Source organism: Pseudorasbora parva, chromosome 13 (genome assembly GCF_024679245.1).
Source record: "Pseudorasbora parva isolate DD20220531a chromosome 13, ASM2467924v1, whole genome shotgun sequence".
NCBI lineage: Eukaryota > Metazoa > Chordata > Actinopteri > Cypriniformes > Gobionidae > Pseudorasbora > Pseudorasbora parva.
In genome coordinates, this window is record NC_090184.1 from 35593329 (window position 1) to 35614056 (window position 20728).

Below are 20728 nucleotides of genomic sequence, written 5' to 3' on the forward strand. Positions count from 1 at the left end.
TAGTGCACACCTGTAACAGCTATGGTCGACGGCCTTATCATGTCCTGTCATTGACTCATCTAATTTGCATCATAGAGAAGGCTTTTTTTTAATCACACCATGGCACTTTGAAGTCTGTAATCATTGACATGCGTCCAAAAACATCCTGTGGGGTTTATGTGGTTGTAGGGTTTACCTCTCCTCTCTCTGCTGACAAACCCATCAACAATTGTTTATATGTTTATCATCATCAGGAACCAGCTTGACTGAGCATTAATTACACAGAGAGATTACAACAAAACATAAACATCATCATCAATAAAAGGCACTTACAGATTGTAATTTGAAATGCTAAAACACACATATGCTACTTCCATGTCCTTTCACACTATACTTAACCCTTAATCATCATCCTTTTTAACCCTCATCCTGAGGTATAAAGCCCTGCTCCTGATATATATCTGACTGTGAAAAATATAGTGGGAAGCCCTGTCCATGGTCCTGAAAGCAAGTCCGTTCAATGAATTACGTAGTGTAAAATATCAGGAAGTATATTATGAAATAATGCCAGAATACATCAATTTTCACTTTGTGTCATTTTGGCCAACGAGATCTTGCACATCGCTATGTTAAAGGGTTAGTGGGGAATAAGGATGATGTATTTAAAAAAAATTGAATTGTTAATATTTTAAAACTAAAAAAAAAAATTGCTTAATTTCTGTTTTTCATTTCTATACAATCTTATTTCAGACCATATATTTATATTTATTATATAATTTTTTATTTATTTTTACTTTAAACCTCACAAAAACATATTCAACTGTATTCATAGTCATTGTATGATTTGCATTTGTATTTTTGAATAACTGTTGGTGTTTTAATAAATTCATTACATAAATGCCTCATGCACATCATTCACAAAAGACTTGAATACACCTGTTGTATGATAAACATGTTAGAAATTTCGGAATTAATAGTCATTTTGATATTTTTTTGTGAGGCTAAAAGTCCTATTACCCTGAAACAAAGTTTTTTTTTTTGTTTGTTTTTTTTTGTTTTTTACACAAAAATTATGCAAAACAAGTTAACTAAAATTTTGAGATTTTGAGAGGACTATATTTAAACCTATCAATATGATCAGTTTTGAGTTTCAGAACAGCAGAAAAAACCCAGGAGTTACATGTGCTTTTGTCAAACGTGTTGACAACACATTTGCATGTGCTGTCAACACCGGGTTAGTGTTCTGGGGGGAAGGGCGTGTTTTACCGTTTAGACAAAAGGATATGGCCATTCTATGATCTTCTTAGCATACTTCCTAACGATGTTGTCCTCTCCAAAGATAAACAGTGATCTGTTGACGGTGAAGCAGTTCTGTCGCACTGGGATGGGGTTGTACAGGGCCATAGTTCGGGCTCGCTGCGCTTTGGTCTGTTTGAAGGCTGGTGAAACTCCACCTGTGGATACCGCAGGAGCATCCCGGTTCCGACTGCGCTCCGAACCCCCATCCCCGGGTCCCAGCAGACCGGGAACATCGTCTCCGAAGCGAGCCATTCTGTGTGGAGCAAAAACAGAGAAATCTTAGCCCCTCTGTGAACAGGTGCAAAAGTGCGATTGCCTCCACACGATGAACTGCAAATAATCATCCAAACTGCATGAGTTTCCCTGTTATGACAAACGACGAGTTAATAACCGACCGTTGCATCCTCCAAGCACGCGCAACACGTAGATTACTCCAACAGACACCCTACACACGCCAAAACACCAAAAGTAACATTACCTGAAAGTAAAAGGGGGAATAAAACCGTTTATAATCCGAATGTCCAGTCGTACATCCCATGAAGATGTTCTTTTTAACAGGAGGAGAGCAAACTCTTTTCTGAGGAACAGCAGAAATCAGCACCCATGTTTAGTACACCGTGGTAAAACTAAAAAGCCATCGTTTTTAATGTCTCCGGGTCTGTTGCCTCACTCTTCCATCCCACTTAATGTAAAAAAAAAGAAAAGAAAAAAAAGATATATTTTTAATCTTTTAACGCGTCAACGAAAGCGTTCAACAAGCTCCATCTTCACTGTGTGTGCGGCGAGGCGCGGATGTGGTTTGTTTAAGGTTGGCACGCGCGCTTGGCCACCCCTCACAACAGCGCGAATGTGTCTGAGCGCGTGCTGGCTCTCCAACCCGAGCACACGTTTAACTGCAAGCTAGATAAACTATAGACATCCAAATATATCCAGAATAGGTTACTTTATGTTTTTTTTTCTTCATATACTATGTTATACGATACCGTCAACATTAATGTAAGTTTTGTCAAATCAATGAGCGATTAAAAACATTTTCCCTCCGTTTTGTGCATACAGTCGCATGTACAGTACATACAAGTTTAAGCGTTCAAATAAATATGGCAACGTGAGGACTCGTGAGGACTTTCATGTAGCATATTTCCTTCTTAGTAAGTGCACAAGTAATCAAATTAAATATAGGTTAAGGGAACTATTGTTTTCATTTCACGTTATTGAAAAATAAGTAAAGATAAAAAAGTGTTTCTGTCTCTGAAACACGTTCCTATCCCACTAAGTCCTGTTCTTTTTCAACCTTTCTCAGTCTCTTACGTTTCTGTGTGGAGTTTATATAGATTTCAAATAAAGAAAAAATACAGAACTTGTTTTTTGTTTTGTTTTTTAAGAACAAATCTAGCATGTTTGAGTATCAATTGGAAGCACTGTAACATTCTTTTCACTCCTAACAGACACCACACCAAGTGTAGCTAAGCATCTCTATTCTGGGAGCAGTTTGTTCAGTTGACTTTGAGCTTAGAGATAATTGGTGTTTAGAATCTCGCTCTTCCGGCGCGTGTGCAAAGATCTACTGACAGGCTTGTGTGCGAGATCGTACTCGTTGGCCTAGTAATGACACAATTTGACACAAAGAAACAAGAAAAGACGTGATCAGTGGAACAATACTGTCAGAGTTCAGAGATGTTTCTTCAGGTGTAATGCAGGATGCATTTGTCTTTTAACAATACTGAACCAAAACTGAAACAGGGGACATATATATATATATATATATATATATATATATATATATATATATATATATATATATATAATAATAAACTATGAAAGCGAATAACTGCACCCAACAAATATGAGATGAGAAAGTGAGGCCTTTTGTGATGTCCCTTATTGCTTAAAATTAATGAGCAGAACAGTTTAACGACCAGAAATGACCTGCTAATAATAGTCAACTGCAAAATGAGAGATCTCACACAGAAGGGGTTGAAATGAATGCAGCTAATAAAAATGATGATGGAAATTGCAATCATCCAATGACCCAGTAGATCATTCCAGATTGAGTATAATACCGTCACAAAAAGATGAATGAAAATAGAGTAGACGTTTCTCCTCTCTCTTCCTCTCAAAAGTGAATATAAACTACTGATTTAGGAAGCACAGATGATGAGCAGTAACAGTTGATGACTTCCTATTTGATGATCTTTAATAGCCTCCAGGGTGTGTCATTTTTTCCTCAATTACATACACATTTGGGTAGTGTACACTCTTATCCCAGCTGAGATAAGTAGGTGAAGCAGTTCACTTAAGCAGGTGCCCTATATCGAGGTCTACTATAAATAAGGCAAACACACACACACACACACACACACACACACACACACACACACACACACACACACACACACACACACACACACACACACACAAACACTCAAGCTGCCAGTGTCTATTCTCTATGGCCAATTACTCACAGAATGTGAAAGTACAGTTGTGCTCCATGGTGGTGATGGAAAAAAAAAGGTGTGTATGTGTGTGCAAGGGTAACAGAATGAAAGAAAGTGTGTCAGAGAGAGAGAAAGAGAGAGAGAGAGAGAGAGAGAGAGAGAGAGAGAGAGAGAGAGAGAGAGAGAGAGAGAGAGAGAGAGAGAGAGAGAGAGAGAACAGTAGAATGAAAGAAGCAGGGAGGAAGTACTGTAGGATATGCATTCATCAAATGTCAACACGTTTTCATAACAACCTGTTGAATAAGCCTTATGGAAAGCATGGGAGTGGCCAGAACAGCAGTTGCCCTGACTGTGCTGACAAAGGAACTGTTCCAAAACCTAGTCATTGTCACCATAGCTGTGGTCATAAAGCAAAGGCTTTTCCGAAAGGTAAGCTACTTAATTGGATACAATTTTGCCCAAATTATAAGGCAGCATCAAAAGTGTCATTCAGAGAGTGCAATCCCAGAACACATTGCACAGAGCTCAGTGAAAGATGGCAGACATTATAAATGTAATATTTTATTATAAAAAAATATATATATATTATATATATATATATATATATTATATATATATATATATATATATATATATATATATATATATATATATATATATATATATATATATATATATATATATATATATGTATTCTGTTTTGTACTTTTTTTAGGCTTATAGAAAATCACACCATTATTAGTCCTCTACTGGAATCAATAAAGTTATGTAGGAATACATAATACTACTAATAATACTAGGAAATAGGCTAGGCAGCAAGGTAGATCAATATAGGTTTTGTTCACATTGCACCCAATAAATCATATTTTATTATTATTTATGTACTATTACAGCTTTTATTAATATTTTTCATTAGCTTTTATTTATATGTTTTTATTTTCATTTGTTTTATAATTATTAGTTATTTGTTTTTATATAGTGTATTAATATGTTTCATTTATTTATGTTTTATATCAGCTTTAGCCATTTTATAGCTATATTCAACAAAGTGCTGGAAACATTCCTCAGATTTTGGTCCATATTAACATGATAGCTTAGCCTGACAAGCCAGACCCACATCAAGATGTTTGGTCTGGAAACTCACCATTGACAGGGCTCAATCCGAGGGGCAGGATAAACGGTTGTCTTTCAAACTCCCTATGCACGCGATAGGATAGCGCTACACCAACCAGAGCAACGAAGGTGAAACGGAGCTCGTTGACAGATTAAACTTTCGCCGTATCCGGTCGACAAAACTCAGAACACATCATACCTTCTTAAGAATGACCTTCTTCAGTGCCGTTCTTTGTTCTTTTCTCAGAGAAAAGCTTAACTCCAAGTCTTCCAGAGTCGCGGTCAAAGCTGATTCGAAAGACCGCCGCCGTTCGCCAGTTTCTGTGTTTACTAGAAGCATGCAAACGCAACTCGGCTGTCATTATTAATGTCAGACACAGACGAGGACACAGATGGATTTGTGCAAGTGCAAAGTTTATTAAACATCAGAGGTTTCAGACACAGGTGATACTTAGGTGGAAGGTGACACTCAGACGAAGGACGATGATGGTGAAGACGACGATGAAGGTGAAGACGAAGATGACGATGACGGCGAAGATGGTACAGGTGATGGCTTCTAGGCAGGACAGGTAGTCGATGGTGAGATCGGTGCAAGACCAGACAATGGGAGTGAAGGTGAGCCGGGTTGATATAGTGGTGATGGTGCCCAGGTGTTCAGAATTCAGGTGATGGTGAACGAGTGGGCGTGGCAGTGACTGATGGTTGTGAGGGCATGACAATTAAGCCCTGTCCACCGCCTCTATACACAATGTGATTGGCCCGACAAGAGTTTGGCGTTTACAGCTCAGAAGTAAATTGAGAGTTGCTAGACGACAGTCAGCAAATTTGATTTGCTGCCGGTAGGGTGCGTCTAGATTTCTAGGCTACATGATAGCATCACGCTGCAGATTTGTCAGCAGCACATCCATGATGCAAATCTTCCGTTCCACCACATCCCAAAGTTTTCAAGTATTTAGATCTTGTGACCATGACCATTTGAGTTTAGTGAACTCATTGTCATGTTCAAGAAACCAGACTGAGATGATTTGAGCTTTGTCCTGCTTGAAGTAGCCACTAGAAGATGTGTACACTGGGGTCATAAAGGGATGCACATGGTCAGCAACAATACTCAAGATGGCTGTGATATTTAAACAATGCTCTTGGAGCCCTTATGAAAAAACAAGCATATTCAAGTTCATTTTATGAAGTATACTTTTAATAGTTTACTGCAAGTATACTTGTAAGATTTCTTTGAGTGAACGTAACATTATATTAACATTATACTCTGCGCAAATGCATTTTTTTAATACTTGAAATATACCTTTAACTTTACTTTAATTAATTTTTTTATTTTATTATATAGCTTCATGCATCTTTTTTATCTACACTTGAATGTGGGTAAGTTTCATTAAGAAAAGCAACATTTTAAACAAAAAAAAATACATTTTTGTCAAAGACAATGCCTTGACTGGATTCTGAGCGATGATCAAAAGCATGCTAAGACCATCAACACCAAAACTTCACAGTTGTTTCCTCTTCATGGGTTCATCATTTAATTTGGTAACTTTAGGCAGTTTTGATTTCCATGCTGTTTAATGTTTGATGATCATGTTATTAAAGCTTGGGGGATGAGTGCTGTTTCATGCATACTGACCTTTTTACACTGTTAAAGGCTTGGATTCCCATCCTAAACATGGACAAAGTTCCAAAAAAATAAGTTGGAAGTATTTCTGTGTTGAAAAACTCCTTCCGGTTTCTTACAAGTTTCGGAAAGTTCACGATTGAGGATTTCATAGCTCTCAGGCGCTCTCAACGCAATAGCTCTGCCCACACGATGTGCCTTCACCACTCTGTTTTTTCCGGAAAGACCCGGTACAGCCTATCTTTCTTTTATAAATATAATAAAACTATTTCTGAGAAGTACATAAAGTATATAAAAAAGTAGACTAAATGTATATTTAGTTTAAAAGAAGTAAAATAGAACACTTGAATAAACTTATTTTTCGTAAGAGATGCCCAAAGTGTGCCAAGAAAATATCCCCCAAACCATTACACCACCACCACCAGCATGAACCAATGATACAAGGCAGGATGAATCTATGTCATGTTGTTTATGCCAAATGCTGACCCTACTATAATCTGAATGTCACACCGCAGACTCATCAGATCAAGCAATGTTTTTCCAATCTTCTATTGTCCAATCTTCAATCTTTTAGTGAGCCCATGCAAGCTGTAGCCTCAATTTCCTATTCTGACAGGAGTGGCAATAGGTGTTTTCTTCTGCTGTTGTGCTGTAGCTGATCTGCTTCAAGGTTCGATGTGTTGTGAGTTCAGAGATGCTATTCTGCAGACATTGGTTGTAACAAGTGGTTATTTGAGTTACTGTTGTCTTTCTATCAGCTTGAACGGGTCTGACCATTCTTCTCTGACATCCAGCATCAATAAGGCATTTTCATCCACAGAACAGCTCACTGAATATTTCTGTAAACTCTAAAGATTGTGAAACTCCACTGTGAAAAGACCAGCCCATCTGGCACCAACAACCATACCACTTCCATAGTCACTTAAATCAACTTTCTTCTCCATTCTGATGCTAAGTTTTAAATTAAGCAAATCATCTTGGGTTAGAGCATCTCCAAAACTACAGCTCTTGTGGATTGTTCATGGTCTGCAGTAGTCAGTATCTGTCAAAATTTGGTCCAAGGAAGGAACAGTGGTGAACCGGCGACAGGCTCATGGGCGGCCAAGGATCAATGATGCACATGGGGAACGAAGGCTGGAACGTGTGGTCCAATCAAACAGATGATTTAATGTAGCTCAGATTGCTCAAGAAGTTAATGCTGGTTCTGAAGGTGTCAGAATACACAGTGTAGGAATATGTATATTCCAGCAGTGAGTCGACACAACAAAGCATTCCAGAGACCCCCTCTCCGAAACCTGAACCGAACGTAAAAAGAATCAAGGATGCCCAACTGGCCCAAAGACAACATCTCTTCCCCTTTATCTGCGTTATCTCAAAACCAGCACAAGGACAAAATGAGTCACATGACATGTTTCCTTTTTGTTCTACACGCATAACAGCGGGTAGAACCTCACGAAGAAGTGACTCATTTATTACCGACAGGCATAAATTCAAATCGTTATCGGGTCACAGAGTCGCTAAAAGCTTTTCGAAGGCTGCCCGACATTAGCCAGGACCCTTGTCGTCCTCCCTCCTTTCTTAACCCGCGCATTCCAAAGGCTCTTTGAACATCACACAAAGACCTCACACCAATGAGGACATGAGGAGTTGCCTCAAACCATAGATTCCATAACATGAATTAATCCACCCAACGGCGATTTAAACATATACCAAGGTATTATGTATATTTTCATGTAACTTGTAACGTTTATCTGTACGCGAGACGTGTTACATATGAATCTTTACTATCTTCTACTCCCATCATGGGAATAGCAAGCTGTTTGATGTCTATGTGATGGATAAATGATTCTCGTCATTTTGATGCAAGGTAAATTTGTGTAAAATGTACTGTGATCACAATAGGAAAGTTGGGTCCTTAAAAGTGTTTAATCAGACATTACACTAATGATATGCATGAACAGGAGATGTGGGCAGTACACCCGCCCACAACAATATCTCATTTGCCGGAGACGCCCCCAAGGAGGGACCTTGGGGCCCGTTTAAAACTCCCAGGCAACAAGATATCTTTGCTTTTTGTTTTGCTTCACGCTTTACTAACTGCCATGGTTTTGCGGTGACTTCTGCTTTGATCGTGCGGGCCTTTCCTGCCTGCACCTAGCGTCCTCAGAGCTACCCAGAGCTCTTCATCACCACACTCCAAAACTCTGTCTGAACCTCGCCGTAGAAAACTTCCTGAAGTCCGCGCAGTGGCACCACAGAGATGCACGTCGCGTAGCAACCAGCTAACGCCATCTAGGATCTGGCTTTTCACCCCGCAAAACTAACTATTCGTCCCTCTGACCACAACAACCGACCACCAGCCAAGCAACGCCGTGCTAAGAGGAACCCATGCTTGTAAGAGCATTCAAACGCAAGTACATGACTCTTCATTCTGGCTAAACTGGTAAAAGTCATATCTAAGCGAACAAACTAAGGTTAACCTGCTAGTATATTGACTCTCAGGCTGTGGCTAAGAAATCATTGGGACTTCACTCCTTTCCTTTAACAAACCTCCCTTTCCCAGTAACTGTATGAATGTGTGTTTTTGTTAGTTTCTGTGTGTTTAGAACAGTCCAAAAAACTTTTGTTTACCTTTTTCATATATAGAAGTGTCTCTGGCTATGTGTTATAAGTTACTGCCTCAAACTGATCGATTGTGTTACCTAAGCTCACAAACAGTGAACATAAAATTGATATCATTGCCGTTGTAACGGGTAATATCCTGATTCAGGATTGATAATGTACTCTAATTTCAACGTATCACTGGACAAATTGTTGATAAAGTGTTATATTGATATTAATTTTGAATCCTTTTATATGTATCATGGTTCCTTTTACTGTAATACAATACCCCTTTGAGTTACACCACCGAAAGCGCCAACAGTGGCACATGAGCATTAGAATTGGACCACGGAGCAATGGAAGAAGGTGACCTGGTCTGAATCATGTTTTCTTTTACATCACGTGGATGGACGGATGTGTGTGCGTTGCTTACCTGAGGAACATATGGCACCAGGATGCACTTTGGGAAAGTGCACAGCAAGATAATGCACTCTGCTACAAAGCAAAAATGGTTCAGGAATGGTTTGAGATAGCACAATGAGTTTGATGTGTTGAGTTGGTCACCAAATTCCCCAGATCTCAATCCAATCGAGCATCTCTGGGATGTGCTGAACAAACAAGTCTGATTCATGGAGACCCCACCTCGAAACTTATAGGACTTAAAGGATCTGCTGCCAACATCTTGGTGCCAGATACCACAGCACACCTTCAGTAGTCTAGTGGAGTCCTTGCCTCGATGGGTCAGGAACAACACAATATTAGGAAGGTGGTCATAATTATATATATATATATATATATATATATATATATATATATATATATATATATATATATATATATATATATATATATATATGTGTATATTGCAAGTGATGAAATCAGATGCATTTGTTCAGGTAGTCAACATACGCTACGTATACAAAATTTGCAGTAGTAATGGCTTAAGCTACAGTGATGCTTCTTCGACAACAATCGAGAGGAAAGCACAGAAAATTTGAATTTTGCCTCTTCTTGTATCTATCGTGGCATAACACTGTGATACTGAACTCATGAGTTGCATGAGAGGATATTTTTATGCATACGCTGTTTGAAACTGCTCACTTGTTTACTCATTCAGTATTTAGTGAAGCCTAATATATGGAGAAAGAGTGAGTCAAATGAATTCAGACACTGATTCATACATTATAAACAACTAAACAGATTTGAGTCGGATATACAAAGAAATTATAATATATTTCTGCCTGTTTGTTGCCATTTTTCAAAGACAAATGCATCAGGGTGATTCAAAACAAACAACTAATTTCTACTTTATAGCATAAGTTTCATGCTATATACTTGATTAAAAAAAAAAAAAAAAAAAATATATATATATATATATATATATATATATATATATATATATATATATATATATATATATATATATATATATATTTTTTTTTTTTTTTTTAAATACGTAATGTCTAGACTGGTAATTGTCTCTCTGTTTGTTATTCTCTCTCCCTCCCTCCTACATCTGAAGCGGGTCTGTGTTGTTTGACCACAGAAAACACAATTAATTTGACTGGTCTAGTCCTACCTCAATCTAAGGTAAATCTGCTGAACCTGACCTCTCTGTTTAAGTTCTGTATTTTATTCTCAACTAATTAAAAGCTAACCAAGAGGCACGGACCTGCGAGACATCTCCGCTCCCACATAATGTAGTGTCCTTGTCATCTTAATAGTGGTCTCCATGGTGACTGTACACGTTGAATTTCTAATTTGTTCCTCCAGTTGTTGGCAACGCAAGGTTCCCTTCAACAAAAAGACACCTTTCACAGCTGCGATCTTAAACGTACATCCCACTGTCACACTCAGATACATGCTGTATGTGCTATAGACGTCCAACCTGCAGGATTTACACACTCGCCCACAATTCAACTTCCATCTAAAATCTACCTCAGATAACAATATACCTCGACTGTGAATCATCCTTCACTGCCTGACAAAAAACAAATAAAGAACATATTTGCATTATATGATACAAAGAACCAATTACCAGACCAAATTCAAATTATTAAAGGGATAATTCACAGAAAAGTACTTCTTTAATCAATTTATTCATGCATGTTGATATAAACCTGTATTTTTTTCTGTGAAACACAAACAGTGGCACTTTGACCAAGACCAGTGTGGCGACACCAAGACAAGACCAAGACTTTGTAGGGTTGAGACCAAGACAAGACCAGCACTCCTCAAATGCATCTAAATAGATCCTTATGTACTGCACTGTAAAAAAATATTTAGAAAAAAAGTTACCTGGTTGCCTTAAAATTTTGAGTTCATTGAAATTAAAATTTTGAGTTAATACAATGAACATTTTTTGAGATTTGACAACCTTTATTAAAATATTATTAAAAGATTTTGTAAGCATATTGGGTAATTGTGTGTGTTTTATTTGTGATGACACAGTGAAACATGCCAAATAGTGCTATTTTCATGATTTATCACATTTTTTATGTGGTTCAGATACAAAAATATTTTGAGTTTCTATTTATTAAACAAATTTCCTTCATTGTATCAACTCAAATTTTAATTTCAATAAACTCAAAATTTTAAGGCAACCAGGTTACTTACTTTTTTAAGTTAAACCAACAAAAACCAACCTTTTTTTTTTACAGTGTCTCTGAAAAATGTCTTTAATTAAAGCTACACTGTGTAACTTTTTTAGTTTATTCTTGGCTAAAAACAATTAGTTCTTTCAAAAATATTTGTGCTCATTAATGTATATTTACTTCTTTCAAGTAATAAAGTATTTTCATATGTCTATAATATGCCATTGGGGGGGCTTCCGGTTTGAACGCGCATGGAATAGACGAGTTTTTCTTGGCTCCGCTTCAAAACTTAAAAATGTCCTAAATATAGCAGATTAATCATCTGTGCTTTGTAACTGAATGTAGTAAGGTATGCAGCGCAACATGACGAAACCAAATAAAGTTAAAAAAACAGAAAAAGGAACAGATGAGGGCGAAAAAGACATCGAGGCCATCGCGAGTGAAGCTGAAGCTAAATCTCCGTCGACAACAAATGATGATCTTATGTCAGCAATCAGTGCTTTGAACAAGACTGTAGACCAAAGACTAGGTGAACTATCTTCTGCACTGTCTAATCTGACAACGGCACTGTCTGACATGAATGCACGAGTCGAAGTAACCGAGGAAGCTGTACAAGCGCACGAAGGCCGAATTGAATCCCTCGAGAGGCTAAATGCTAAAATGGCAGCCGAGACGGTTCTCATACAGGCAAAACTGGAGGATTTAGAATCGCGCTCCCGCAGGCATAATATTCGCATAATGGGAATTAAAGAGAAGACAGAAAACGGTAAGCCTTCCGAGTTCGTCAGCTCATTGCTTCCAGAGCTTCTTGGGCACGAGAACTTTGAGAGACCGATACAAATTGACATGGCTCACAGAAGCGCGAGACCAGCCTCCGGAAACAGACCGCGAGCTATCATTGCTAGATTGCACCATCTCCAAGTGAAAGAATGTGTGCTTCGCCTAGCAAGACAGAAGGCCCCTCTTCGTTTTAAAGGAGACACAGTGCAGATTTATCAAGATCTGACATCGGGAACGATGAAGAAAAGACAGAGCTTCAATGATGTGAGAAATAAATGTAAGGAAAGAAACATAAGATGTGGCTTCAAATTCCCAGCAAAATTCATCGTGACGGTAGGAGAGGAAACTAAAACTTTTGAAGAGCCTTCCGACGCTGAAAAGTTCCTGAAGACCACTGTATCTAATTGGAAACCTTCACGAGAAGCTTAAGGAGATCATAGTGGAACTAATTATGCGTTTGTATACGATCATGTGATTGACTTTGCACAGAGAGGGAACTTATGATTCAGAAGATGGACTCGATTATTAAAGTTATATGTATCCTTAAAGCGGACGGTACATTTAAACTTTAGCAGTGGAGGGTTGATGGCTATTTTATACAGTCACCGGTAAGATTCACTTATGTGGTTGGGTGAGTGTGGGGGGAGAGGCGTTTTGTTTCAAAGCTTCCTCCCTGGAAGCACTGGAGGGGTGGGAGGGAGTGAAACCTCATGTGGGTATTCTATGGGTGGTGTTTAAGTTTACGAGTTCTAAAGAAGGTCCAAATGTTCTTGTTCTGATTGCGGTGCGGTTAAATTATCTTTTTTTTCTTGTCTACAATCACATAAATGTCAACTGATACTAACAGTAAAGATCACAGTGATATACTGGGTAATATTAGGCTCATCAGTTGGAATGTTAGGGGAATGAATAGTCCCATAAAGCGTGGAAAAGTTCTTCAACACCTCAAAACTTTAAAAACCGATATAGGTTTCATTCAAGAAACACATGTGAAGAAGGGTAGTGAGAACAGATTAAAGTCCAAATGGATTGCTCAAGTGTATCAGTCCACATTCTCTACCAAAACTAGGGGTGTGGCCATTTTGATAAATAAAAACATACCATTCGTTCATCATAAGACTATATCTGATGCAAATGGTAGATATATTATTGTGTTGGGCGCCATACATTCAAAGCAAATTACTCTAGTGAATTTATATGCACCAAATTTCGATGATCCTTTCTTCTTCCATAAAGTATTCAAATTAATCCCAAATATTTCTGAATCAAATGTAATTATTGGAGGAGATTTCAATTGCGTGCTGGACAATGTGCTAGATAGACAACCAAGTCAGATTGCCAGCACTGTCTCCAAATCTAATGCAACTTTAAAACAATATATGCAATCCCTAAACATTGTTGATATATAGAGAATTCTAAACCCCTCAGGTAGAGATTTCTCTTTTTACTCCCATGTACATAAGTCATACTCACGCATTGATTTTTTTCTGCTGGATTCAAATTTGGTGCCGAGTGTATGCAAGTCACAATATCACAATATTATTATATCAGACCATGCCCCCCAGTCAGTTGATCTTAGACTAGATAATTTAAGAAGAGATTTAAGATGGAAGTTAAATAACACACTTCTGAAGGATGAAGAATTTAATAAAAATCTGGAAAAAAAGATTGTGGAATTTATAGAAATTAATGATAACGGTGAAGTGCATGATTCAAATTTATGGGAGACACTTAAGGCTGTAGTTAGAGGGGAAATAATAGCATTTGAGATAGCTCAAAGGAGGAAAGTTAGAATGAGAATGACTGAACTAGAAAGTACTCTTACTGATCTAGAAAGCTTACACAAAAATTGTCCTAATACCGCATTATTGAAAAAAATTATTGCTTTGAAATATGAATACAATTCTTTATTATCTGGCAGAGTGCAAAAATTGTTATGTAAAGTTAAACAAAGATACTACGAATTAGGCGATAAACCCCAAAATCTTCTAGCACGGCAACTTAGACAAAGTCAAGCTTCTAGCGCCATACATCAAATTAACAACAAAGAGGGGAAAACGATAACTGATACAAATGAAATAAATCTAAATTTTGCAGGGTTTTATGCTGAGGTCTATACTTCCAAAGACACATCTGAAAAGGAAAATATTGATACTTTTCTGGAAGAAATAAATTTGCCAAAATTAAACGAAGAGGCTTTAAAGACACTAGAGGCAGATATAAGTATTGAAGAGGTGGAAAACGCAATTAAACAATTCCCCAACAACAAGGCCCCAGGTCCTGATGGATTCAGCATAGAATTTTTCAAAAGATTTAGTAAGGTGATTTTGCCATTGCTGGTACGTATGTTTAGACATTCACAGGAAGTTGGATGTTTCCCCACATCTATGTATGACGCTAATATTGTTCTCATACCTAAACCTGGTCGAGATCGACTGCTAGTATCCTCATACAGACCAAGTTCTTTATTACCCACGGAAACAAAAATAATTGGGAAAATTGGCATATTTGCGATATTATTCATCCAGATCAGACAGGCTTCATGCCTGGTAGACATATGTTTTTTAACCTGCGTCGGCTATATAATGTTTTATATTCAAACCATAAAGAAGAGGCTGCAGTTATTTCGCTGGATGCACAAAGAGCATTCGACCAAGTTGAATGGAGATATATGATGTCGGTCCTGAATAAATTTGGTTTCGGCCATACTTTTAGAGAGTGGATAAAAACAATATACCGTTGCCCGAAAGCCTCAGTAGTGACAAATCACAATATCTCCGCTCCTTTTTCAATCTATAGGGGGACAAGACAAGGTTGTCCACTGTCCCCATTTCTTTTTGCAGTTGTGATTGAGCCCTTGGCTGCATACATTCGGCAACAAGCAGATATTCAACCTCTTATGATAGGTGGCCTCCCACAACATATTTCACTCTACGCAGATGATATACTGCTATATATAAAAAATCCCAGCAAGTCTATTCCACATCTCCTCACTTCAATTACAAGATTCGGGAATATATCAGGTTTTACTGTTAATTGGGAAAAAAGTGAACTGATGACTATTGCGCCCAACGCTAATAAGCAGTATATAAGCTCTACCCCATTCAAGATAGCTGAAAACTCATTTACTTACTTAGGTATAATAATAACTAAAAACCCAAGTGACCTACTTAGAGTCAATTGGCAAAAGAGAATTAGCCAATTAAAAAAGAATATCGATTTTTGGAGAACATTGCCAATTTCAATGGTTGGTAAAATTAATGCGTCTGAATATATAACACATCTGAATATATTTTCGTGGTGGAGAATTGATTCTATAGATGAATCTTGTGAACAACCGGAATGGCTCAGAATTGAACAAGCCCTCTGCTCTACTTCTTCATTACATGCACTGTGCAACAGTCCAGGGAAGATCAGCAAGTTCATCTATCAAAGCCATTTTGTTATTAGTCAGTCTTTAAAAATTTGGAAACAAATTAGAACATATATTAAAGCACCTAATGTATATCTTGATAGCCCGATATGCAAGAATCATTCCTTTATTCCCGCACTCACTGACAATGTCTTTTCACTCTGGAAACAGAAAGGAATAGACCACATCGGTTCACTGTATATGAACGAGCAATTTATGTCATTTAAAGAGCTCCAATCGAAGTTTGAGTTACCAAATTCTCACTTCTACAGATATCTGCAAATCAGAGATTATGTCAGAAAGTGCTTCCCTGACTTTGAACAACTAAAAAAGCATGAAAAACTAGAGGAAATCAACAGATTTAAAGCCGGACACTCTAAAGCGGTGTCAACTTTCTATAATATACTACACGATTTGGTAGACAGTGACACAACTATAATCAGGAAAGCTTGGGAGGAGGATTTTGGTTTCACTATTGAGGATGTACAATGGGAGGAATGTCTACAAAACATACACAACTGTTCGATTAACACCAGGCACAACTTAATCCAGTTCAAATCTTTACATAGAATATACATGTGTAAAACTAAACTACATAAGATTTTCCCTGAAGTATCACCGGTATGTAATAAATGCAAAGCTGCAGAAGGTACACTTCTTCACTCATTATGGACATGCTGCAACCTCCACAAGTACTGGACTGACATTTTTGACCTACTTTCTAAAGTATATAAAAAAGAGATTGTTCCTGATCCGATGATTGCTATTTTTGGGGCAACTTCTGTACCATCTTTTAGTAAATTTGAAAAACAATGTATTTCTTTATTTATGGTTCTTGCAAAAAGACTGATTCTTCAAAGGTGGAAACTGGATTCTGTTCCAACATTCGATGTGCTACTGAGTGAGCTAGTGAGCATTATTCATATTGAGAAGTTACGATTTATTAATCATGACAAGCATGATATTTTCTTGAAAATTTGGAAGCCTGTATTAGAATACTTGAGAATATGATCATTATATACTGGGTCTCATACTACATTACATATTCGTAACGATTAATCTACTTTCCTGATGTTACCACGGTGATCTGTTTGGAACCCCTTTATTTTATGTATCAGAAATACTTATCCTCAACTAGAATTGCTTAACTTTTATGTATTCGGTATATCGTACCACTGTTTCCTTTGTTGGACCTTTGTTCTGATAAAACAAATGTCATATCAGAAAATTAAATAAAGTTATTAAAAAAAAAAAATATGCCATTGAAAATACGGGTGAGGGTTTGAATGCCGGTCGCCATGTTGCCCCTCCATCTTGAAAGTACATTAGCCAAAGAGGGACATACCCGTAAATTCAAGCTTCGTTTTTCGCGTTTTAACGCTCGATGGCAGTCAAAAATAAAAAAGTTACACAGTGTAGCTTTAATGTTATCTTTTTGTTTATTGAACGTTTGTATAAATCAATATAATTTGCAATCACACTTATATTCATGAAAACAGCTCTCTTGCTCTTGTGATATTGCTTAATTATATTCTTATATATATAAATCTCAGAATTTTTGGATCCACTGTTGTTTTGGACCCCATTAAATTCCATTGTTTGAACAAAATCAGATGAAACATTCTTTAAAATAACTTCATTTTTGTTTCAGTGTGTGTGTGTGTGTGTGTGTGTGTGTGTGTGTGTGTGTGTGTGTGTGTGTGTGTGTGTGTGTGTGTGTGTGTGTGTGTGTGTGTGTGTGTGTGTGTGTGTGTGTGTGAGAGAGAGAGGGAGATAAAGAGATTGAGAGAGAGATGGGTGTCATACATGTTTGGAAAAACATGAGGGTGAAGACTGATTTTTATTTTTGGGAGAGCTTTCCTTTTAACAAGGGTAGATAGAGAGGTTTTATTCCTTTGATGGTACAAATGGACCATAAACAATTGGATAGTTAATTTGTTTTATTGTCTTCAAGGACGAAATGCGTCTTGTTTTTAATAGTTTAACCGAAATGGGATTTGAAATGAGAGACTGCAAGATATGAAAGACACCCTGAGTGCCAATAAACCAATTCAAATGCGCTTTTTAAAGTCCCTTTCTTTCTTTCATAGGTCATAAACTAAAATTTATAAGGTGTCTTTAACACTGAACATCTTAGGAAATGTCATTTAAATAGGATATACAATTTCAGGTGAAAACAACACACACACACACACACACACACCCTGCCTTGGACAATCCAGCGACCGTGAGGGTGTCTTTCACATCTTGTTTCATGCACAATGAGCCGGGTTGGTGTTTGAAATAATCACCTTAGAAATGTCACCACAAAAGCACCGGCAACACAAAGCCCAGAAGAGAGCACTTGATCACAAGTCACATAGACTAAATAAAGCCCATCTATGGATCAGTGCAGTATCTCAACCAAGCCCTAATTCAAGCGATTTGGCTTGTGTTTTCTGCGCTCTGTTACCTAGCAACCGCCTCGTCTTCTCCTCATCTCAAACGACTGGGATGAAACCATAACTCAAGCTTATATAAATCGTATAGTCAGAAAATAATCTTGGTTTTATTTTAGTGTACGACAACTGATTGTCAGATGGAAGACAGCAGATGTGCAAACATATAAATGTGTGTCTGTTTTTGTGAGATATCTGAGGTTGAATCCACAGTTTTGTTTCCACCTTCCTATGCAGCGATTCGGAAATTCATAATTAGCCTACATAGGACAACATGAAAGACTACGAACAACAACATGAAACGGGATATTAATTGTCGTAGGTGATCACGGTAAATCAACCCTAAGTGTGTTGAAGTGCTGTTTACAACCAAAAATTTGTTTTTTAAAGAATTTTTCAAACTCAAACCCTGATGTAAAACCTTTACTCGTGAGTGTGATGTGACATCCTGGTCTGAATCATTCAGGAGAAAAATATTAATGTTTAATATCGTGTCAGTCATTCTTCTTTGAATCTTCGAAACCCACTCAAAGATAACTAGCATCCTTGCTTATTACAACAATCTACAAATGGAACCTTTTTATGTCAACAGTTTGACATGAAAATATCTAAGAGCTGGCTTATGAATTTTCTCTGTTGTCAAGGTAAAACATATGATTACAGCTGAAAACCGTGAGACACCTGTTACTCTTTGCTGTGCATGTGAAGCTTGAATGTCTATTAGTGTTGTGGTAGACAGAGGTCTGTCTCCATCTAGTGGTAGCGGCTTGAAGCAACAGTGTAAAAGGAAACTGACCACAGAAGCGAGTGACAGTGTTATATTACTATTATTTAGATACAATTACATTATGCATTAATATTATTAAATTATTCATTTTTATTTAGGTTTAATTATTTTTATTTGTAATGCAAGTACATTTTTAACATCTCTATTTAGGTTTAATTTATTTGTATTTCATATTAAGTTTAAGTTAGTAAATGCAGTACTTTAACTAAACCATTATTTCAGTTTTTTTATCTAATAAAAACATATTTCTGTTTTTTTAATGTAATATTTATATTTTATTTCAGCTTTATTTTTAATTAATGAATATTATTTTCATTTTAGCTTTAGTTAATAGCAATAGAGAAGAATCCTTGAAAGAAACATATTTACTGCATTTTCTTTTTGAGTGAACTTTTCTTTTAGCATTGGATGATCAGAGATATACGCTTAAAAGAGCATGATACTGCTAACTAAAGGTTTTTGTTGTTGTTTTTGGACATGGAGTTATTTGAAGAACATTTGAATGAATTTGTATGAAAATGTTAATCATTGAGTTTAATAGAATATATCAAAGTATCACACCATTGCCAATAGGCATCCTCACTGTAAAATGATCAAAATATGTACTTTAAACAATAGTGTCTCCTAGCCTGTTCGAAAGAGAAGAGAGAGAGAGAGAGAGAGAGAGAGAGAGAGAGAGAGAGAGAGAGAGAGAGAGAGAGAGAGAGAGAGAGAGAGAGAGAGAGAGAGAGAGAGAGCAAGAGAGAAAACGTTTTTTCCGCATGAGTATTGTTTATGGCAGCTGCACACAAACAGGACTGTATGAAACCTTATGGTGATTTTTTTTTTGTTGTTCTAACAAGCCTCAACAAGTGCACCAGACTTCCCGATCAAAGCCATAGCAGTTATCATATTTCTGAGATTAAATAATCCATCTCCATAAAGTACATTTTGCATATTAAAATAAAGTAGATTGAATGTTGCAATTCACATTGGCATCTAGAGAGGAGATCAGAGTAGCACTGTAAATTACACGTCCTGTACAGTGGCCATTCCAACACTTCCTTTAGGAGATGATCCTGGCAGAGTTTGCCGGAGGTTTAGAGCCCACGTGGCAGGGGAGAATGGATGGCTTGCCTGGCTCTCACCCCGCTGGCACAGACAAGGCCTTCAGGGGCAGAGAATCAGGTAGGGACAGATGGAACTGCAGATGAGGTGGAGGAATACTGCAAGAGCTGTTTGTGTGAAGTTAGAGTTTGTGTGTGTTTGTATTATGTGCATGTTGATGGTTTGAGCAGGGTTCAGTTACGGTTAGTACCTGTAAGTGAAGTATCGCTCCATGTCATGTAATCAAAAGAGAGGTTTATGATTACAATAATGCAATTGCTATTGCATGTAAATCTATAAGCAATCATAGATAAAGGTCATGAAATGAAAGATCATTAAGTGCATCACTTACATGGGGAACACATGGCACCAGGATGCACTATGGCAAGACGGCTAGCCGGTGGAGGCAGTGTGATGCTTTGGCCAATGGCCTGCTGGGTAACCTTGTGTCCTGCCATCCATGATGTTACTTTGATACGTACCAACTACCTAAGCATTGTTGCAGACCAAGTACACCCTTTCATGGAAACGGTATTCCCTGAGGTTTGAGGAGAACAACAACGAATTTGAGGTGTTGACTTGG

At 37.4% G+C, this 20728-nt stretch overlaps 1 protein-coding gene across 14 annotated transcripts in view; it reads right to left on the bottom strand.

Annotated features, from left to right (window-relative positions):
• The window catches only part of LOC137039041 (voltage-dependent R-type calcium channel subunit alpha-1E), a 185961-nt gene that overhangs the window by 94887 nt on the left and 70346 nt on the right, over positions 1–20728 (bottom strand). For 13 of the 14 annotated variants that reach the window (XM_067414182.1, XM_067414188.1, XM_067414189.1 and 10 more), the window contains exon 3: positions 1265–1531. In XM_067414182.1, coding sequence (XP_067270283.1) covers positions 1265–1531 — 267 coding nt within the window. Of the gene's footprint in view, positions 1–1264; positions 1532–1756; positions 2093–20728 lie in introns of those variants that run through there. The other variant, XM_067414187.1, reaches the window with a different exon arrangement.